The sequence below is a fragment of the Sciurus carolinensis genome, chromosome 6 (assembly GCF_902686445.1).
Source record: "Sciurus carolinensis chromosome 6, mSciCar1.2, whole genome shotgun sequence".
In the NCBI taxonomy this organism is placed as follows: Eukaryota; Metazoa; Chordata; class Mammalia; order Rodentia; family Sciuridae; genus Sciurus; species Sciurus carolinensis.
In genome coordinates, this window is record NC_062218.1 from 135,846,548 (window position 1) to 135,867,743 (window position 21,196).

Consider the following 21,196-nt stretch of genomic DNA (forward strand, 5'->3'; position numbering starts at 1 on the left):
ATGTTTTTAAGATTCATCCATGTTAGCATGTACTTCATTCTTTTTTATTGCAGAATAACATTTAATCTTAAGAAAAGACCACATTTGTTTATTCATTCTTCAGATGATGGTCATACGGGTTGTTTCCATTTTTGGTCATATTGCTCTGAACATTCATGTATGAATTCTTATGCTTTCAGTTTTCTTGAGTTTACACCTATTGTGTAGAATTACAAAGTCATATGGTAACTTTAACTTGTGTGTGTGTCACTAGAGATCGAACCCAGTGGTACCCCACCACTACTGAGTCACATCCTTGGACCTTTTTTATTTTTGTGATGATGGGGATTGTGATCTGGGATCACACATGCTCCCAGATCTTATGTTTCTTTTGAAACAGGGTCTTGCCAAGTTGCCCAGGGTGGCCTTGAACTTGTGATTCTCCTTATCTCAGCGTCCCAAGTAACTGGGATTACAGGATTGTGCCACTGTGCTTGGCTTCTGTTTAACTTTTTGAGGAACTGCCACACTGTTTTCCATAGTGGCTGTGCCATTTCACATTCCCCTAGCAGTGTATGATGATTCCAATTTCTTCATATCCTCACCAATATTTGTTATTGTCCAAACCTTTCATTTTAGCCACCAACTTCCTGTTTAGAGACATCTCATTGTCTTTTTTAATTTGTATTTCCTGATAAATAATACTGTAGAGCATGTATCAAATTTTGGGGGGGCATACTGGGGGCTGAACTCAGGGATACTCAACCACTGAGTCACATCCTCAGCCCTATTTTGTATTTTATTTTGAGACAGGGTCTGACTGAGTTGCTTAGTGCCTTGCCTTTGCTGAGGCTGACTTTGAACTCAGGATCCTCCTGCCTCAGCCTCCCAAACTGCTGGGATTACAGGTATGAGCCAGTGTGACCATATTGTATGTATCAAATTTGTCTATAGAAATTTTTGGTGGGGAGTGCTGGGGATTGAACACAGGGCCTTTGATAAGCTTAGCACACACACACTACCACAGAGCTACACCTCCAGCCCTAAAATATTGAATATTGTGTAATGACTAAAGAAATGTCTATTCAAGTCCTTTACCCACTCATTCATTGGGCTATTTTCTTTTTATTGTTAACTTATAGGAGTTCTTTAGGTAACTAGATATAAATCCTTTTTCAGATTCTGATCTTCAAATATTTTCTCCACATAGCAGACTCATACCATACACTTCTAATTTGCCATGGTCATGAAATATTCCTAAAATAGAAAATTTCTAAAGACAGTTCAGTAAATTTGTGTATAATATATACCTTCAATATCTGAAACTATTAGCATCTGAGGTTGAGAGAGACCTTCTTGAAGACTGTAGAAATGAATTGTACTGTCAAATGTTATGAAGCCAATTTTTGTTCTAGTGTTGCCAGGAAGCCTAAAAACAAATTCAGAAGAGTGTTTTATAAGGTACATAAAATATCTGCTAAGTATTACATGCATATATCTAATTTAGTTATTATGGAAACTGGTCCAACATAAACAAATGTTTAAACCATTCATTGTTTACATACCATGAAAACATATCTTCCTCAACTGGAAAACATGACACACACAAGCCAAATAGTCAGGGAAAACCAGGAATAACATAGTAATCCAAAACCTTATTATGTCTAATATGAAATTATATAATATTACTTAGGAAATAGTATGTAAAAAATACCGAGAAATATGTATGAAACTTTGCAGGTAATAAAATTTATAAAGAATGCTTCTTTATAAAGAAGTGCTCAGTGGTAGAGCACTTGCCTGGCCTGCACAAGCACTAAGTTAAATCCCCAGCACTGGCGGGGAAATGCTTCAAAAATAATCATATAACAAATCTGAAGTATAATGTGAACTTAGGCAGTGCATCTCTAAAAAAATCTGCATGAATTTTATATTGTTAAATGTATATATTTAAGAACAAAGAGGAGCAAAAGCATCTGCTTTAAAAGAACTGGTTTTTCTTTTTCTTCTCGTACTGGGGATTGAATCCAGGGGAATTTTCCCATTGAGTATATCCTCAGGCCTTTTTAAAAATTTTTAAATTTTGAGACAGGGTCTTACTAATTTGCTGAGGGTCTCACTAAATTGCTGAGGCTGGCCTTAAACTTGCAAACCTCCTGTCACAGCTTCCCCAGTTGCTGTTGGGATCACAGGTGTGTGCCACTACACTTGGCTAAAAACATCTCTTTTAAAGACTTCAGCTCTATGGAACTCCTTTTTTTTTATTTTATTTTTTAAATTTTTTGGTACCAAGGATTGAACCCGAAAGTACTTAGCCACATCCCCAGCCCTTTTATTTTTTTATTTGAGACAGAGTCTTACTAAGTTGCTTTAGGGACTTGCTAGGTTTCTGAGGCTGACTATGGTCTTCCTGCCTTAGCCTCCCAAACCAATGGCATTACAGGTGTGTACTACCACACTTGAGGGGAACTACAATTTCTCAAAGAGAAAACAACTTCAATTTTATTGTTTATGCTTGTGAGTCAACGGACTTTCATCAACACATAATTTGCATATACAACTACAAAATGAAAAATACAAATGCTGGTAGGAATGATGCCATTTTCACTGAGTGATGAAGAGTGGTGAAGATCTCATTTATGATGCAATCTGGCCTTCTACATCCTTCCATATCATACATTGAAGCGTCACACTAGTTTGTATGGTTACATTTGTATCTAAGCAACATTTTAAATAGTTATTTTAAGAGACTTCACTGTCATGATAACCAAATGCAATGTGTAAATACTCTTTTATTTGTATTTTTTGGGGGGAGATACTGAGCGCTAATGTACCACTGTGTTACATCCCTAGTCCTTTTTATTTTTTGAGATAGGGTCTTGCAAAGTTGCTAAGATTGGCCTCAAATTTGTGATCCTCCTGCCTCAGCCTCCAGAGTTGCTTGTATTACAGGTGTGCACCACCATGCCCAGCTACTATTTGGATTCTTATACCAACCATCCCACAGTTAAAAGAGTTTTTTGAGACAATGGGGAACAAAAAAATGAACTGGATATTAAATCATCTTATGTAATTACTGCTAATTTTACTTGGTGTGATACAAAAGCTAGGGTTAAAAGTTCTGAAATATTTACAGGTAAAAATGATATGCTGGGTGGTGGGGTTGTGGCTCAGTGGTAGAGCACTTGCCTAGCATGTGTGAGGCACTGGGGTTCAATTCTCAGCATCACATATAAATAAATGCATAAAGTAAAGGCCTATCAATGGTTAAAAAAATATTTTTTAAAAAAATGATATGCTGGCTGAGATTTGCCAAGGGAGAAAAAAGTGTGTGAATAAAAGAGGATTAGATGATATAAGAACAACAGAATGCTACAGATGAAAAAATTGGGAGATAGGAGGTTCATTATATTATTATTCCTTCTTACTACAGATTTGAAAATAATGTTCTTAAGAAAAAGTGAGTCCTGCCAGGTGCAGTACTCCAAACTCAGTGATTTGGGAGGCTGAGGCAGGAGGATCCCAAGTTTGAGGCCAGTCGGGGCAACTTGGAAAGACCCTGTCTCAAAATGAAAAATGCAAAGGGCAAAGGATATAGCTCAGTGATAGAGAGTCCCTAGGTTTAAACTCCAGGATTACAAAAAAATAAATAAATAAAAGTAAGACCTAAGTGATTTAAATGAATTTTTAGAACATAAATTAATTACTTATTTTTGAATTTTGAAAACTAGTCATTCATTTAGCAAACACCATTAGTTTCAGATTTAAGCTGAATTAAGACACTTACAAATCCAGATTGTCTAACAAACTCTGGCAAACTGAATTCAAGTATCCAGTTTCAACTGCATTATGAGACACATCAAAAACAAAGAGGTATACTGGAGGTTGTGGTGGTCGTAACTGAAGAAAAAGAAGAATCTCATTAAATACATTTAATAGGATTAAATTTAAACTTATTTGTTGGGTCCACATACAGCAAAATCATAAAATAAGCATTATTTACATATTAAGTGGAGACAACAGTAAAGTATATCATAGGGTTTATAGATGCATACTTATAAGAAAAATGAGTCTATGATTGCCATAACTCTTTTCTCTAGAACAGGAAGGGGAAGAAATGTGATCAGAGGGCTTTTGGCAGTATTAGTCATGCTCAATTGCTTGACCTATGCAGTGCTAACAAAGATATTTACTTGTTAACCTGTGTATTCATATTTTATTGTCATTTCTATGTGAGCATATTTTGCAATTTAGGGAAATGACTGTTCTGAAAGTGACAAATCAAGTTAGCCTTGGCTGATTTACCCAATACTTTTAGGTCAAATCCCATAAAAATGTAATACTCTGTATTTTATATACTTACACGTTCAAAGATTTGTCCCCCACCCCTTTTTTTTGGAGTTGGTGGGGGGAACTGGGGATTGAATCCAGGGGTACCCTACCACTGAGCTATATCCCTATCCCTTTTTATTTATTTTTTAATTTTGAGACAGGTTCTTACTAATAAGTTGCCCAGGTTTGCCTCAAACTTGCAGTCCACTTGCCTCAGCCTCCCCATAGCTGGAATCATAGGAGTGTGTCACTATGCCAGGTCTAAGATTTGTTTTCAATTTAAAAAAGCATCAAATAATCACAATCACAACTGGGCATACAGTACACTACTTTTCATATATTTTTGCATGTATCACTTGCCAAATTCATAAAACCTGTTACTCAAGAGTTAAGTGAGGGGGAAAAAAAAAAAAAAAAGAGGCAAGAGGTAAGCCAGGAGGAAGGAGTAAAAATCTTTTCAGTAGACAGGTTTCCAAATTTAAAGGAAGCCATTCCGGCAAAACCTGGGAGATAAAAGGCATTTAGGAAGGTCAGTTCCAAAGAAGGAATGCTTCTGCTCTTTTGATGTTAATTCAACAAAGAGACAATCATTCTGCAGAAAGCATGACCAATCACCACCAAATCTTTTCTCCATAGCAAGAGAATGATCCCTCATAAATTCCTCAGTATAATCAACCCAATTGCCAAGGTAATGACTATGCCACAAAAATATGCTGAAATACTAATTTTTTTTTAATTGTAAACAAATGGGATACATGTTGTTTCTCTGTTGAAATACTAAATTATTAAAGGTTGATGTTGTAGCCAGGCGTGGTGGCTCAAGCCTGTAATCCCAGCGGCTCAGGAAGCTGAGGCAGGAAGATCTGAAGTTCAAAGCCAGCCTCAGCAACAGCAAGGCACTAAACAACTCATGAGACCCTGTCTCTAAATAAAAACCAAATAGGGCTTGGGTGTGGCTCAGTGGTTGAGTGCCCCTAAGTTCAATTCCCAGTACACCCCGACAAAAGAAAAGGTTGGTATTAAGTTTTATCTTCATAGTCCCCTTTCTCTATCTAGAGGTAACTATGGCATGGTAAAAGAGAAACCAAATCAAAAGACCTGAATTTTCTCCAACTACTACCCAGTCACTTAGTGATACGTGACAAGCCATTTAATCTAAATTCATTTTCACATAGAATTAACAGCATTTCCCTAGCTCACAGTGTAATGATCAAAATATAAGTGCTCTCTATAAAATGTAAAGTGCTAAACATTCAGCACAATTATCTTTAACATGAAGATCTTAGATACTTTCAAAAGAGCATAAAAGTACTTGCAAGAGGATGTTCATCACAGCATTGTTTGTAAGAGAAAACACTTGGGCATGATTGATTATAAATAGGGTCCCAATATGATACTGCAAATTGCTAGATGAACATATAAAAAACTTCAGTTGAACTTTCCATACACTTTTACGTTTCAGATTTATTCTTATATACCAACTGCTTTTGTAATAAATACACTATCTGAATTTAAAAACATAAAATTTTGTTAAAGAATATTATATATTTTTTTTTAACTTAAAATCCAATATTATGAAATGTGCAGACTGTTTAAAAAAATGAAAGCTTACCATGTATTCTGAAGGAGCCATAAACTCAATAGTAGCATTTTGAACTTCAGGTCTTCTGTGAGGTTCTCCATAAACTCTGGTCAAAGGATTGTACATGAATTCTTCAGGTACTGTATAAAATTAACAATGTTATTGAAAGGATTAATATATCTTGCATTTGGCCATTTTCTTAATTTAGGGATTTAGAGTTAATTCAATATAGTCTAAACATTAAGAAATAATTCACTTTTTTGTTAATAAATTCACTTTGTAATAAAAGTTCCATTCAAGTTCTTCACATACTAAGTCCCCTACTTTTACAACTTACAGTCACTGTGATTTTTCTTTTCCCATTTCTTGATATCCTTTCTCTTAATTTTTACTGAAACTGTTTTCTGAAAATCACTTGAAAAGATGAGGAAAAACTCTCACTAATGCCAATTATTTCCCTAAATTTCACAGTTATACAAGGATTAACATTTGACATATGGAAAGTATAGACTGGCTAGTCTATGGTGGTAAAACCATCTCAGAGGTTAAAACCATAAGAGATTTGTGAGTTTTATTTATTATTAAGGCATCTGGAATACCAATTACCTACTATTTATACTAGTGCTCAGAGTATTTTTTAAATTATCATTGTACCTGTCTTCCCAGTAACTGTTTAGCAATTAAAATCCCTATGTACTCTAAAAGGTAAGCAACAGTTTGTGAAATTGGTTCGCATACATATGAAAGAGGCTTCCACCTTTACCACGATTTCATTTTGTATATTAAAGCACATACCAATAAGATTACAAAGGTGCACTGAACACTATACATACATTTTGTGAATTACTATATAGTAAGAGTTTTCTTGATCTATCCTTATTTTCCTCTACATACAAACAATAAAACTGTTTTTTAAAAATTTCTCATAGTACTCTATTTCTCAACTCTTAATGAAATTTCCTTCCAAACAGACCCTAATTTTCAATTTGAATACTGGCATATCAATTTTCTTCCCTACTCCTAATTGAATGTCACTGGTTAGATGATATTCTTCAAACATAAATTATAAAGAAGTTACTGATAGAGATCTCTTCCTCCTCAATTATTGAGAAAACTACATTCAACTGACCTTCTAGCACTGCCCACCTCCCTTCACACGCAGTGAATGAATTAGGCTGCTAGTCTGTGGACTTAGTTTCTTTCACCCTAGAGAAAAGGCATGGGACAATTTCTAAATAAAAATGTGTCTTAAATCACTGGCTTAAATACCATGAAATATACCATTTATTATATGTCCAATATAATAAATGTAAAAACATGGTTACAAAAAAATAATATCACATTTTTGCTTGAAAGGTATATAATAATTATTTGTATGTAAATCTGCATAGGAAAAAAAGTTAACAGTAGCTTTCTCTGAGTGGAAGGATTGATTATAGGTAAATAAAGGTAAATTAAAAGGATGCTCTTTTCTTTTGAGATAGGGTCTCACTATGTTGTCAGGTCCTGCTGGCTCAGCATTCCTAGTAGCTGGGATTACAGGTTTTGTTTTGTTTTCATTTCACGTTTTTATTTATTATCTGTTCTCCCTACAATTCAAGTAGAAATTATAAAACATTTCAAAACACATACCATCATTGACCCGATAACATAAGTTACACTTCCATCTCCTCTGATCAAGAAAGCTGACGAAAGGGTTGATGTATGTCCTGCATGAACGGCATCTCACAATTGTACTGGAGGTAACCACAGGCAATTGCTGAAAAGACAAAACTAAGTTTTTAAAGGCAATGAATGATCCATTGTGTTGAAAGGGCAAGCATAAACCATCTCTTCCAAAAAAATTATTAGGACATTCTAATTTTTGAAGGGGGGGGAAGAGGAGAATATGTGTTCAAAATGCCACACACAAAAAATATATGTAGCTAAATTTTCTGATTTTAAACCCTATTATTTTTCTCCAAGATTATTCTTATTAAACTCTGCCTTTAAAAATACTATTTTATCAAACACTTACACTGCAAAACCAAGATACTACATTTACAATGTATTTTTGGCTGAGATGGCAAAGAAAACAGGAACAACATTCTGAAATACTAATCAATGAAATTATTTCAGTTTTTGATGTTATATGAAGAGGGCTAAATCTTAGTTCTCACAAAAGAACTGTTATAATTTGTATTTAAGTTCTATCCTATATATTAAAGGTTCCAAAATCCTTATACCATAAACCAAAGGGGCTCAGTGGTAGGGTGCCTGACTAGCTAGCACTGCAAAACAATAATAATAATAATAATAATAATAATAAAAATCAATAAAGGCAATAAAATACTATCACCAAAAGAAGGTTTGTTTTAGGAAAGTCACTTCACTCACACTGATCTTCAAGTATGGCCATATGTCAAGGTTTGAGTTTCAGGATATCAGTTAATCAACTTTTTGTCTCCCCTTTAAAAACTTTTTTATTTTAATTGAGAAAGAAGCAACTTCTTAAAATAACTAATTTTGCTCCAAGAATGGCAGAACAAGGAGATGAGGCTTAGGTACTTTAATCAGTAAATTTATAATTTATTAAAATAATATGCTTATTTATTTTCTTTTAGTACCTATATTCTAATTAGCATCTATCTGTTGAATTTTTCTTTTCTTTTCCTTCTTTTTTTTTGGTACTGGGAATTGAACCCAAAGGTACTTTGCTACTGAGCTACATCCCCAGGGTGTCACTAAGCTGCTTAGGGCCTCATTAAGTTGCTGAGTCTGGCTTTGAACTTGTGATCCTCCTGTCTCAGCCTCCTGAGTTGCTGGGATTATAGGCATGCACCTTGGATGCCTAGATTCTTGGATTTTTCAAAAATACACTTATTTGACCTTGTCTTGAAAGTGTTTTGATAATAAAATTCTTGGTTGGATTACAAATAAGTAAATCCATCAGAGATGAAGTTCCTAAAGATAGCTCAAATTCTACATATGATTCCTCAATTACTGCAGAAAATTTCTACCACTAAGATAATTTTCTATAAGATTTTTACTTTCATTAGAGAAACATACCACTAGATCTTTGAAAGGATGAAGCAGCAGCCCCAAAGGAAGTTTGGCTTTATTCAGTAAGGCCTGAGTCTGAGGAATGCTAGTCAGCGTGCATCGAAATAACCTGTATCAAGGCAAAAAGTACATGTCAGTTGCTGCTATGATTATTTTGAAAGGGAAAAAGAAAAGTATTTAACAGGTACATATCTTAATATTAGATCAGATTACAAATGAAATATCTCAGTAGACCTTCTCAATTTTTTTTCTTTTTTTTTTTTGTACCAGGGATTGAACCCAGGGGCACTGAACCACTAAGCCACATCTCCAGTCCTTTTAAATATTTTATTTAGAGACAGAGTCTCACTGAGTTGGTTAGGGTCTCACTAAATTGCTGAAACTGGCTTTTGAACTTAGGATCCTCTTGCCTCAGTCTCCTGAGCCACTGGGATTACAGGTGTGTACCACAATGCCTGACAACCCTCTCAACTTTTATCCCATTAAAATATTTAAGTCTAAAAAATATATTTAAGTCTAAGTTCTGTTTAGAAATAGAGCAGATGGTTACCCCGTATTATATAGCTAGAATACAGTCTCTCTTCTTGTTTTGTGTGTAATATAGTCTAGACTGTCAAATGATTTGTTTTTCTTTATGTAAATCTAGATTACACTGGAATTACTAGGTGATGACACACACTTGCAAATGCAAACTTTTTTCTTTTTTGGTACTGGATTTTTTTTTTTAGTTGTTGATGAACCTTATTTTTATTTATTTATAGGTGGTGCTGAGAACTGAACCCAGTGCCTCACATATGCAAAGTGAGTGCACTACCACTGAGTCACAAACCCAGCCCAGTAAAGGGTATTGAAACTGGGGGCATTTTATCACTGAGCTATATCCCCAGTCCTTTTTATATTTTATTTTGAGACAGCTCAGAATTTCACTAAATTACTGATGCCAGTGTCTCAGTCTCCCAAATTACTAGGATTACAGGTGTGTGCCACCATGCTGGGCTGACCTTTTTTCTTTGCTCCTTTTTCTTTTTCTTTTTGAGATAGGGCCTTGCTATGCTGCCCCATTGTCCAGGCTAGTCATGAACTCCTGGGTTCAAGCAATCCTCCTGACTCAGCTAGGACTATAGGTGCATGCTACCATGCTTGAAAAGTTTGTTCAGTTTTGCTGAAGATTCAAAAAAACTACATCAAAATAAAAATAAACAACAAATTTTGTAGCAAAATTCAATTTATCAGTCTTTACTACACACATTTAAACTTATGACAAATATTTATAGAAAAAATTATAATTAGGTTTATAATGAAATAAATTTTAAATGACAGCAAATAAAGAACTATATAGAATCAAATAACTGTAGTTTGGGATGCATTACCAGAACGATAATGAATAACATAATCTCATCAGAGCTAATAAGAACAGCAATCGCTTCAAGAGTTACAACCCTAGTTCTTAGAACATTTCAAATCTCAAGTAAGTGAAAAAGTTTTATCTTCTGCATCAGACCTCTTTCATAAATTAGTCTACTTATACAGCTTATTCATAACACCCGAAACTAAAAAATGTATTTTAAAAGACCCTAGAAAACATAGAACATGCATAATGTCATATGTAAGATGAAACAACACAATTTAAAGCCTTACTCTGGGTTACAGTTGAGTTTCTGGATGTCTTCATGCAAATTTGGAACTGGAGGCTGCAAAGGTGTTGAGGGAAGCATATTTCTTTCTTGAAGAAGATTGATAACTCTTAGCCCCTCTGGATGTAGACTTAATCCACTCATGCTTGCAGTTAAATGATTAGCACCTAAGGGAGTCTACAGATACATAATTTAAAAGTAAGCAACTTTTTTTTCTCTTTCTGAAAGTAATGAAGGGACTTGGTTCATTTCACTACATAATGAAAGTATAATACAGATTTCTTGGTCAGTTTTTTGGTTCTGGAGAAATGTGTAAGTATAAAGGTTTTATGAAGTATCCATTATTATTCTAACTGGTTATAAAAATGTTCAATACAACTTCCTAAAACTTTCCACATGTGTATACAGTTTAAACCAACAGATAGAAAATAGGCTGGGAAAAAAAGGCAAAACTTTACCTGAGTAAAGGCCTGGGGGCCACTTGGATAATTCAAGGAAGAAGGTGGCATTCCAGTTGTACTAGGTGGTGTTGTGTTCTGATAACCAGGTGGTAAAGAGGGATATGCATATCCAACACTTCGGCTCATTTTGGGATTCTTATTAGTAAGCTGTGGTGTTGCTAGAAACAAGGTAACTTTTAAGTTCTATTTTATATTCTGGAATACTTTAATTCAACACATGGGTTCATTAAATTATGGGAATTACAACTCCAAACTCCTCTGGATTAATTTAATAAAATGAAGACAAACACTAGTAACAAAGTAACAGCAATGATTACAATCTAGTTAATGTAGACTATAGCTATAAACACACAAAAGTTTGATATATTTAATTTACTTTCCTGTCATGTAATAAATTTTGTATTCAGATTACATTTTAATTTAAAACAACTGTAATGAAAACATCTTAGATGCTCAATTTATGGAATTGGCTAAACAAATTTAGTATATCTAATTGATAAAAATACCCCATAGTCATAATAGTAGGTATGGCTACATAACACAAGTATGACAAGCAAATATGACTTCTACAATCAGAAAGAAGATTTAAAAAAAAAGAAAAAGAAAAAAGAAAGAAAGAAACTTTCATAGCATCTCACCCAAGAAGCCACCTCCTTCAATTTCATCATAACTACTATGGACAACCATAGATCCATGATTGGCATTTGATGTAATACCTAAGAAGGAAGTTCATTAATAAGATTTAAATTAGAATGATTATAATTTCTGCAAGATACAAACTAATATCTTAACTCTTAGATAATTTCCCAAAAAATAGTTTAAATCGCTGCCTACCAAAAATATTGTCTTGGTAGCACACACCTATAATTCCAGCTACTGGGAGGCTGAGGCAGAAGGACTGTAAGTTTGAAGTCAGTCTGGGGCAAACCCTGTCTTAAAAATAAAGTAAAAAGGAGCTGGACATGTGGTGTAGTAGCATAGCCTACAATCCTAGCTACTTGTGAGGCTGAGGCAGAAGTATATTGCAAGTTCAAGGCCAGCTGGGTCAATTTGGTGAGATCATGTCTCAAAATAAAATATGTAAAGGGTTGGGGATGTAGCTCAGTGGTAGAGCATTTGCCCTGGGTTAATCCCTAGTACTAGAAAGAAAAAGATGAGAAAATTATATAAAACAGATGTGTCTTGAAAAGTCTGGTATTAGAAGAAGAAGAGGAAAAGGAGAAGGAGGAAGAGAGAAGAGGAAGAAGAAGGAAGAAGACAACAAAATACAGATGGCCAACAGATATCTGAAAAAATGTTCAATATCACTAACCATCAAGGAAATGTAAATCAAAACTATGATGAGGGCTGGGGAGATAGCTCAGCTGGTAGAGTGCTTGCCTTGCAAGCACAAGGCCCTGAGTTCGATCCCCAGTACCGCAAAAAAAAAAAAAAAAAAAAAAAAAAAAAACCTACAATGAGATAAAAGGGAAAAAAATCCAAAATGAAGTATCATCTCACTTCAGTTAGAATGGCTATTAGCAAAAAGAAAAGCCAGGCAGGCATGGTGGCACATTCCTGTAATCCCAGCTACTCAGGAGCTGAGGCAGGAGAATCAGAAGTTCAAGGCCAGACTGGGCAATTCAGCAGACCCTGTCTCAAAATAAATTTAAAAAGCGCTGAGGATGTATCTCAGTGATACAGCGCCCCTGTGTTCAATCCCCAGTATCACACATACAAAAAAAGAAAAAAAATAATACTGGCAAAGATGTGGAGAAAGGGGAACAGCTGGTGGGAATGTTAGTTAGCATAGTAATTATGAAAAAGAGTATGGAAGTTCCTCAAAAACTAAAAGCAGAAATACTAAAATCAGCATGACAAAGAGATGCCTATACTCCCCTATTTATAGCAGCACTATATCACAATAGCCAAGATACAGAATCAATTTAGTGCCCATCGATGGATGAATGCATAAAGAAAATGTGGTATATATCCACAATGAAATATTGTTCAGCTATTAAAAAATAAATAAAATCCTGTCATTTGCAACTACATGGATGAGGCTAGAGGACATTAAGTAAAATAGCCTGGCAGCACAAAAAAACAACACATGTTCTCAAATACATATGTATACATATATATGTATATATATAACATATTAAATATATATATGTATGTATATTTAAAAAGTTGATCTTATAGAAACAAAGGAACTGTAGTTACCAGAGGCTAAGAAGTGTGGGGTGGGGCTGGGGTTGTGGCTCAGTGGTAGAGCTCTTGCCTAGCATGTGTGAGGCACTGGGTTCGATTCTCAGCACTGCATATAAATAAATAAAAATAAAGGTCCATTAGCAACTAAAACAATACTGAAAAAAAAAGTGTGGGGTGGTGGGTAGAGAAAGGTTGGTTAATGGATACAAAGTAATAGTTAGATAGAATTAAGGCTGGTTGCAGTGATATATGCATGTAATCCCAATTATTTGGGAGGCTGAAAATGAGGATTTAAAGTTGGAGGCTATCCTGGGCAACTTAATGAGACTCTGCCTCAAAGTAAGATAAAAAGGGCTGGAGGTGTAGCTCACTCAGTGCTTGCCTGGCATGTACAAGGAAGGAAAGAAAGAAAAGAAAAAAAAGAAAGAAAGAAGGAAAGAAAGGAAGGATGAATTAATTTCTAGTGTTTTATAGAACAGTAAGGTAACTATAGTTAAAATAATTTACTATTTCAAACCTATCGTGGTCTAGGGATGTTTGCCTAGTATGTGAGAGTCCCTGGGTTCAAATTTTGGTACTGCCCAAAAGTGTGTATAGGTAGATAAATACATATCCACATATATACACATGCATGTGTGTGTGTGCGCGCACACACACACACACAAACACACACACACACACACACACACGAGATGATTTTAAATGTTCTCAATGCAAAGAAATGATAAATGCTTGAGGCAATAGGTATGCTAATTCCCAGATTATATATCCAGATTGTGTGTGTGTGTGTGTGTGTGTGTGTGTGTGTGTGTATGGAAATATCATACTGTACCTGATAAATATGTACAATTATTATGCTTTTGTTATTTTGATACCAGGGATTGAACCCAGGGGCACATACCCACTAAGCCACATCCCCAGTCCCCCCGCTTTTTTAATCATGTCATTTCTTTTTTTGCTTTTATTTTATTTATTTATTATTTTTTATGTTGTGCTGAGGCTTGAACCCAGTACCTCACATGTGCCAGGCAAGCACTCTACCACTGAATTACAACCCTAGCCCACCAGTCCCTTTTTACATTTTATTTAGAAAGAGGGTCTTGATAAGTTACTGAGACTGGCTTTGAACTCATGATCCTCTCGCCTCAGTCTCCCAAGTCGCTGAGATCATGGGCATGAAAATCACACCTAGCTATATATTGATTTTTAATAAGGTCAGATGTTGATATAAATCTCAAAAATGCAAGTTTTTAAATACATAAATATTTTAAGAATTTTAAATGGGACTTTGAGGGAAAGGAAATTTTAGTCTTTAGAAGGAGTATTTTTTCTTTTTTTTTGTTCTGGGGATTGAACCAAGGACCTCATACATGCTAAGTATGGGTTCTACTACTGAGCTGCACCCCCAATTTCAGGAAGAACTCTTTCATCTTAAATTGGGCCTAAGCCAAAGGACCACTGCAAGGTTTTGCAAAACCCAACACCACAAAAATGACTTCAAAAAAGGATGGTAGAAAAAGAATGGTCCTTTGTGGAGTATTTAAAATTATACATGATCTGAAAGATTTTGGCAATAGGAAAAGCTGCATTAAAAACCTCCAAAAATGCCAGGTGTGGTAGTAATCCCACACCTGTAATCCCAGGGGCTTGGGAGGCTGAGACAGGAGGACTTCGAGTTCAAAGCCAGCTTCAGCAAAACCAACGCGCTAAGCAATTCAGCAAGACCCTGTCTCTAAATAACATTACAAAATAGGGATGAGGATGTGACTCAGTGGTCACAAGTGCCCCAGAGTTCAATCACTGTTGCACACACACACACACACCAAAAAGAATCAATATTAATACTGTTGAAAGATAAACAAAAACGATGAAGATAAAAGATCTTATTTTCAAAATATCTAACAGAGTGAACTCAAAATTAATATGAAAGTGACATACAGTCATCTCTGCACTAGTTTGGGGGGACTGGTTCCAGGAACCCCCACAATAACAAAATTTGCAGATGCTCAAGTCCTTTTTATGAAATGGTATAGTAACTGCATATAACATACACACATCCTCCTTTATATTTTAAATCATCTCCAGATTACTTAAAATACCTAATACAATATACAACTATGTGAATAGTTGTACCATATGGTTAGGGAACAATAAAAAGAAAGTCTGTACATGTTTAGCATAAATTAAAATTTTTTTCAAAACTTTTGATCTGAGGTTGGTTGAATCCTCAGATGCAGAATCCATGGATACAGAGGACAATTAGAAATGTTTTAAGTCCAGAGAACAACCACTGAAATCAGATAAAAATTTTAACTTGTCTTCTCCCAAAACCATACAGGACTAAAGATAAATGCCAGATTATCTGCTTATGAGGGCTAAAAATTCATTTCCAGATACCTCTGTTATTTATGAGTTCTAATTCAGGGACAGAAAACTAAATTCAGCAAGCAGCATCAACCTCTGGCACCTAAGTACAAAGGAGCTAATAATGAGTAACTTCCTTCCAATTCTCAAGATCAGCATGACTTTAGCCATGAATTAATAAAGAAAACTTCAGTAAAACTTTTAGTAGAAACAAAACAACAACAAAAAAATCAGGCAAGTGAATTTTTCTTTGTTAAGTATTTAATATTTATCATAGATTGATTTTCAAAGTTAGATTGTGGCAACCAGAGAGATAATACCTGATTATATTGTTACTCATGATTAACACCAACTTTTCCCCTACTTATAATACTTTAAAAAGTAATGCTAGAAGAAAATACAAAAATAAATAATATTGATTGTATTCAATACAAAGATATGGGCAAATGTTTTTACCCCTCTGTTTTTCTATATCCATGTCTTAGGGCAATGGCTATATTTTTACTAAAGTTAAATTTCTTACTTTACAAAATATTTAATGCTTAATTTCAAAGTTACATCACAAGATAACATTTGAAGACATTTTACTTGAATAAAACTGCAAAATGCTTGTACATTTGACTTTTATTCTAATAAATATTTATTAATATTTATAATAATGCTGGTGATCAAAATATAATTATTTTAACAGGATAGTTCTTTTTTTTTTTTTTTTCGGTGTTGGGGATTGAACCCAGGGCCTTGTGCGTGCAAGGCAAGCACTCTACCAACTGAGCTATCTCCCCAGCTCTAGTTCTTTTTTTTTTTGGTATGGGGGATTGAACTCAGGGGCACTTAACCACTGAGTCACATCCCCAGTCCTTTTTCTATATTTTATTTAAAGATAGGGTCTTGCTGAGTTGTTTAGGGCCTCACTAAGTTGCTGAGGCTGGCTTCGAACTCATGATCCTCCTGCCTTAGCCTCCTGAGCCACTAGCATTCCAAACATGTGCCACTGTGTTAAAAGGATAGTTCTATAATCATGTCCAGAATTTTTTTAAAAAAATCTACACAATAACAAAAAAGCCTTAGAAGGGCTGAGGATTTGTCTGTAAGGTAGAGTGAGCTCCATATACCCAAGGCCCTGGGTTTAATACCCAAAACACACACAAACACACACACACAAGAGCTAAGAGAAATGGCTCCCAAATGCTACTCCACATCAATGGAAGTCCTGAGAAAATTTTTAAAACTACTTATTCCTGAAGCCAATCCCTAACCCAAACTGGATTTTCTTGAAAAACATGACTCTTATGCACAAGATTCAGATAATAGTCTTCTTTTTGTCCTAAGTCAAAACATTTGGAACTAAAATTATTTTCTGATTTACTCACCTTCTTGATTGACAGCTGAATTAAATAGAGGCTGGGGTGCAGGTCTGTGTGATGAATTCTGGGGCATGGGGTCCCTTATTGGAGGTGGGCCTCTAGGTGGAGGGGGCCCATGAGGAGTTCCTGGTTGGAAAGTGGTAGGCAGAGGAGGATTCCGTAAGGGAAGTGGCGAACCTTTGGAAACATTGATTTTTCACATCACTTAAAAACTTAAGACGAAGGTCAAAAACAATCTTTACCAAAGCTGAACAACTTCCAAATTTCCATTTTAATTATAAACCACAAAAAGTTATTAGAAATACAGTTAACTTCCTAAATATATGACTTCATATGTATGCCTTACATATTTTCAACTCTCTCCTACCATGATTGTTATCTATCAGTAAATTTTTAAAGTATTTTTTAGTTGTAGATGAACACAATACCTTTATTTGATTTATTTATTTTTATATGGTGCTGAGGATCGAACCCAGTGCCTCTTATTCGCTAGGCAAGTGCACTACCACTGAGCCACAACCCCAACCCCTCTATCAGTTATTAAAGCAATATTAAAAAGTAAGTATCAGGGCTGGGGCTGTACCTCAGTAGTAGAGCACTTGCCTAGCATGTGTGAGGCGCTGGGTTTGATCCTTAGCACCACATAAGATAAGGTATTCTGTCCATCTACAAGAACAACAACAAAATTTTTTAAAAAAGAAAGAAATATCAAATCACTTCTAGAGTAGATACAATGCCCTGCTTATTGATTAATTTTTCATTAACTGATTACAGAAGTTTAAGCAGTTGTGAAATATTCTAAAAGAAATTAACATGAGTAAAATTCTATTAATTTTCTTATTAATTTCTATTTTGCTAATTTTGTTTGTTAACATAATCTATTCAATTAACATCAAGTTGACAGCTTTTTAAAAATACAAATTAATAATTTATAAACTAAATTGTAACAATTTTCCAAGTTTTATTTAATTTTGCTTCATTTTTTTTGTGGTACTAGGGATATGAACCCAGGGTGCCCTAGTACTGAGCTACATCCCCAGTACTAACTATCTATCTATCTATCTGTCTATGATACTGGGGGATGGAACTCAGGGGCATTTAACTATTGGGCCACATCCCCAGCCCTTTTTTATATTTTGTTTAGAGACAGGGTCTCACTGAGTTGCTTAGGGCCTCACTAAATTGCTGAGACTGGCTTTGAAGTCATAATCCTCCTGCCTCAGCATTCCAAATTGCTGGAATTACAAGTGTGTAAGACCATACCCAGCCTAATTTGCTCTCTTTTGCTGGGGTATAACTGCTAAAGATGAGATTATAAATTGGTACTCTGCTCAGTGTTTACCTAATAATAAAGTTAGTTTACTTTCTATATTGGCTTAAATGCTTTATAAATACAGCTAGAATTGTGGCTCTATGCTAAAGCACTTGCCTAGCATGTCTGAGGCACTGGATTTGATCCATAACACTGCAAACACACACATAAATACACACACAAGCATGTGTGTGTGTGTGTTCATAAGCATTTGTATGTTAAAATATAGAGAGGGCTGGGGAGATAGCTCAGTCGGTAGAGTGCTTGCCTTGCATGCACAAGGCCCTGGGTTCAATCCCCAGCACCAAAAAAAAAAAAAAAAAAAAAAAAAAAAAAAAATAGATTTCACTGGGCAGGGTGGCCAATATCTATAATCCAGGTGACTCAGGAGGCTGAGGCAGGGGGACTGCAAGTTCAAAGTCAACCTTAGCACCCCTAGGTTCAATAAATGATTTTTTACCCAGTATAGTGGTGCAACTCAGCAACTCAGAAGCCTGAGGCAGGATCACAGGTTTAAGACCAGTCTCAATAACTTTAGACCCTCAGCAACTCATCTACCTCATCTACCTCATCAACCTCATCAACCCTATCTCAAAATGCAAAATAGCTGGGCATGGTGGTACAGAGTTGTGCATGCCCTGCACAGCTCTTTAGGCTGAGTGAGGCAGGAGGATCATAAGTTCAAAGTCAGCCTTAGCAACTTAGCAAGGTCCTAAACAACTTGACGAGACCCTGTCTCAAAAAAAAAAAACATAAAAAAGGGCTGGGAATGTGGCTAAGTGGTTAAGCATCCCTGGGTTCAATCCTGGGTACCTAAAAAAAATTAAAAATAAGTTCAAAATGAAAAAAAAAAAAAAAAAGGACTAGGGTTGTAGCTCATTGGTAAAGCACCCCTGGGTTCAATCCCCAGTACCAAAATGTGTGTGTGTGTTTACATTTTTCTGAGCTAGATTTCATCATGTTACCCAGACTGGCCTTGAACTCCCAGACTCACTCAAATGATCCTCCTGCCTCAACCTGTCAAATAGCTAGGAGTATAGCATGCACCCTGATACCTGGATTTTTTTTCTATTAAATAAATATTTTAAAGTTAGCTTACCTTCTGTAATGATTAAAATATTACATTAGGAACATTCCCTAGGCTTAAAAATAGGGAAATAAGCCAGTTACAGTGCTATGCACACCTGTAGTCTCAGCTACTCAGGAGGCTAAGGCAGGAGGATCATGAGTTGCAGGTGAGCCTGGGCAACTTAGCAAGACCCTGTAAATAAAATCTGGAAATGATTCAAGTTTATGTATAAGCATTATAAAATATTCATAGCCAATAGGTTTAAAAGTACCCATCAAACTAAGAATGACATAATATTTGTCCTTGTATCAACCAGGATATCACTGCTCTAATTTTCTATTTGGACCATAAATCCTAACTCTATAAAAACAAGATGAGTTACTTTTTAAGGATGTTCCATGTGATATCAAAGTTTCAAACCCACAACTACCTATTCTTTCAAGTTAACCACATAACTTCTACCTTCCATCTCAATGCCAAAGTCTACAAAGTAGATGAAACACCACTGAAATATTTTTCATTCCAGGACTTTTTAAAAAACATCTGAGTTTGTAAGTAACATAGGCAATAAATTTTACTTACAGTATACAGTTAACTCTATATTTTATACAATTAAAAGAATAAATGTACCCAAATGAGAATCGCAAAAAATTTCTTGATGGATGCAATGGCTCACACCTGTAATCCCAGCAAATCAGGCTGAAGAGGAGGATTGCAAATTAGAGGCAGGCCTGGGGAACTTAGCAATGCCCTGTCTCAAAATGGAAAGGGCTGGAGATGGGGTTCAAAGGTAGAGCACCCTTAAATTCAATCCCCAGTACCAAAAAAATAAAAATAAAAATCATCACTGTTAAAGTCTCCAGAATTGAAAAAAATCACTGTTATTCAAGAACTTTATAGGGCTGGGGTTGTGGTTCAGTGGTAGAGCACTTGCCTAGCATGTGTGAGGTACTGGGTTCGATTCTCAGCATCACATATAAATAAACGGATAAAATAAAGGTCTGTCAACTAAAAAAAATTTAAAAAAAAAAAAAACTTTATTAGACGGGCGCAGTGGCCCACACCTATAATCCCAGAAGCTGGGGAGGCTGAGGCAGGAGGATTGAGAGTTCAAAGGCAGCCTCAGTACAGTGAGAATCTATCTCTAAATAAAATACAAAATAGGGTTGGGGATGTGGCTCAGTGGTAGAGTGGCCCTGAGTTCACTCCCCAGTATCCCTCATCCCCCCAAAAAAGGAACCTTATAGCTCCCAACAAGACTGATCTACTTCTTGTTGGCAAAGTGAAAACAAAGATTACAGAAATGTAACTCCCTTATCTAAGAAGCACCCACACATATCTATGCCAATACAGATAAGTCAAAGGAACAAACGGGCAAGGTACATTACCAACTCAGCATGAACAAGAATGCATGATACATATGACCACAAAGATATAAAAACCTAATGATTAACAAAATACAAGTGAGCTTATAGAGAGTTTTTACAACTTTTAGAAGAATATTTTGAATTTAAGATATGCTACATTTAATGTAATAGACTTTTTCATAAAATTTCTGGAAAATTCTTTTTCTTTTTTTGCAGTGCTGGGGATTGAACCCAGGGCCTCACATATGCTAAGCAAGCATCTAGTTGAATAATTTCTATTTATAACACTAGAGTTTCAGAATCAGGCCAATTAATATAAAGATGCTAAAAGGCAGCCTATTAGGAAAAATCAGAAAATTTAGTTCAAGGACTAGAAACACAGCATAATTTATAGCTTTGGATGTCAGACTATCAGGTACCTATTATCAAGTATGGGTTAAAAAAACAAGTGAAAATATGGAATTTTTTAAAGACATATAAGAAAAACAAGAGGAATC

General features: G+C 35.3%; 1 protein-coding gene across 1 annotated transcript in view; it reads right to left on the reverse strand.

Moving 5' to 3' along the window:
- Sec24a (SEC24 homolog A, COPII coat complex component) overlaps positions 1 to 21,196 on the reverse strand; it is an 87,912-nt gene that overhangs the window by 41,756 nt on the left and 24,960 nt on the right. Inside the window, 9 exon segments of the mRNA XM_047555124.1 lie at positions 1,290 to 1,408; positions 3,767 to 3,879; positions 5,924 to 6,033; positions 7,526 to 7,652; positions 8,942 to 9,044; positions 10,574 to 10,746; positions 11,028 to 11,188; positions 11,669 to 11,746; positions 16,958 to 17,128. Of these exon segments, the coding sequence (XP_047411080.1) occupies positions 1,290 to 1,408; positions 3,767 to 3,879; positions 5,924 to 6,033; positions 7,526 to 7,652; positions 8,942 to 9,044; positions 10,574 to 10,746; positions 11,028 to 11,188; positions 11,669 to 11,746; positions 16,958 to 17,128 (1,155 nt within the window).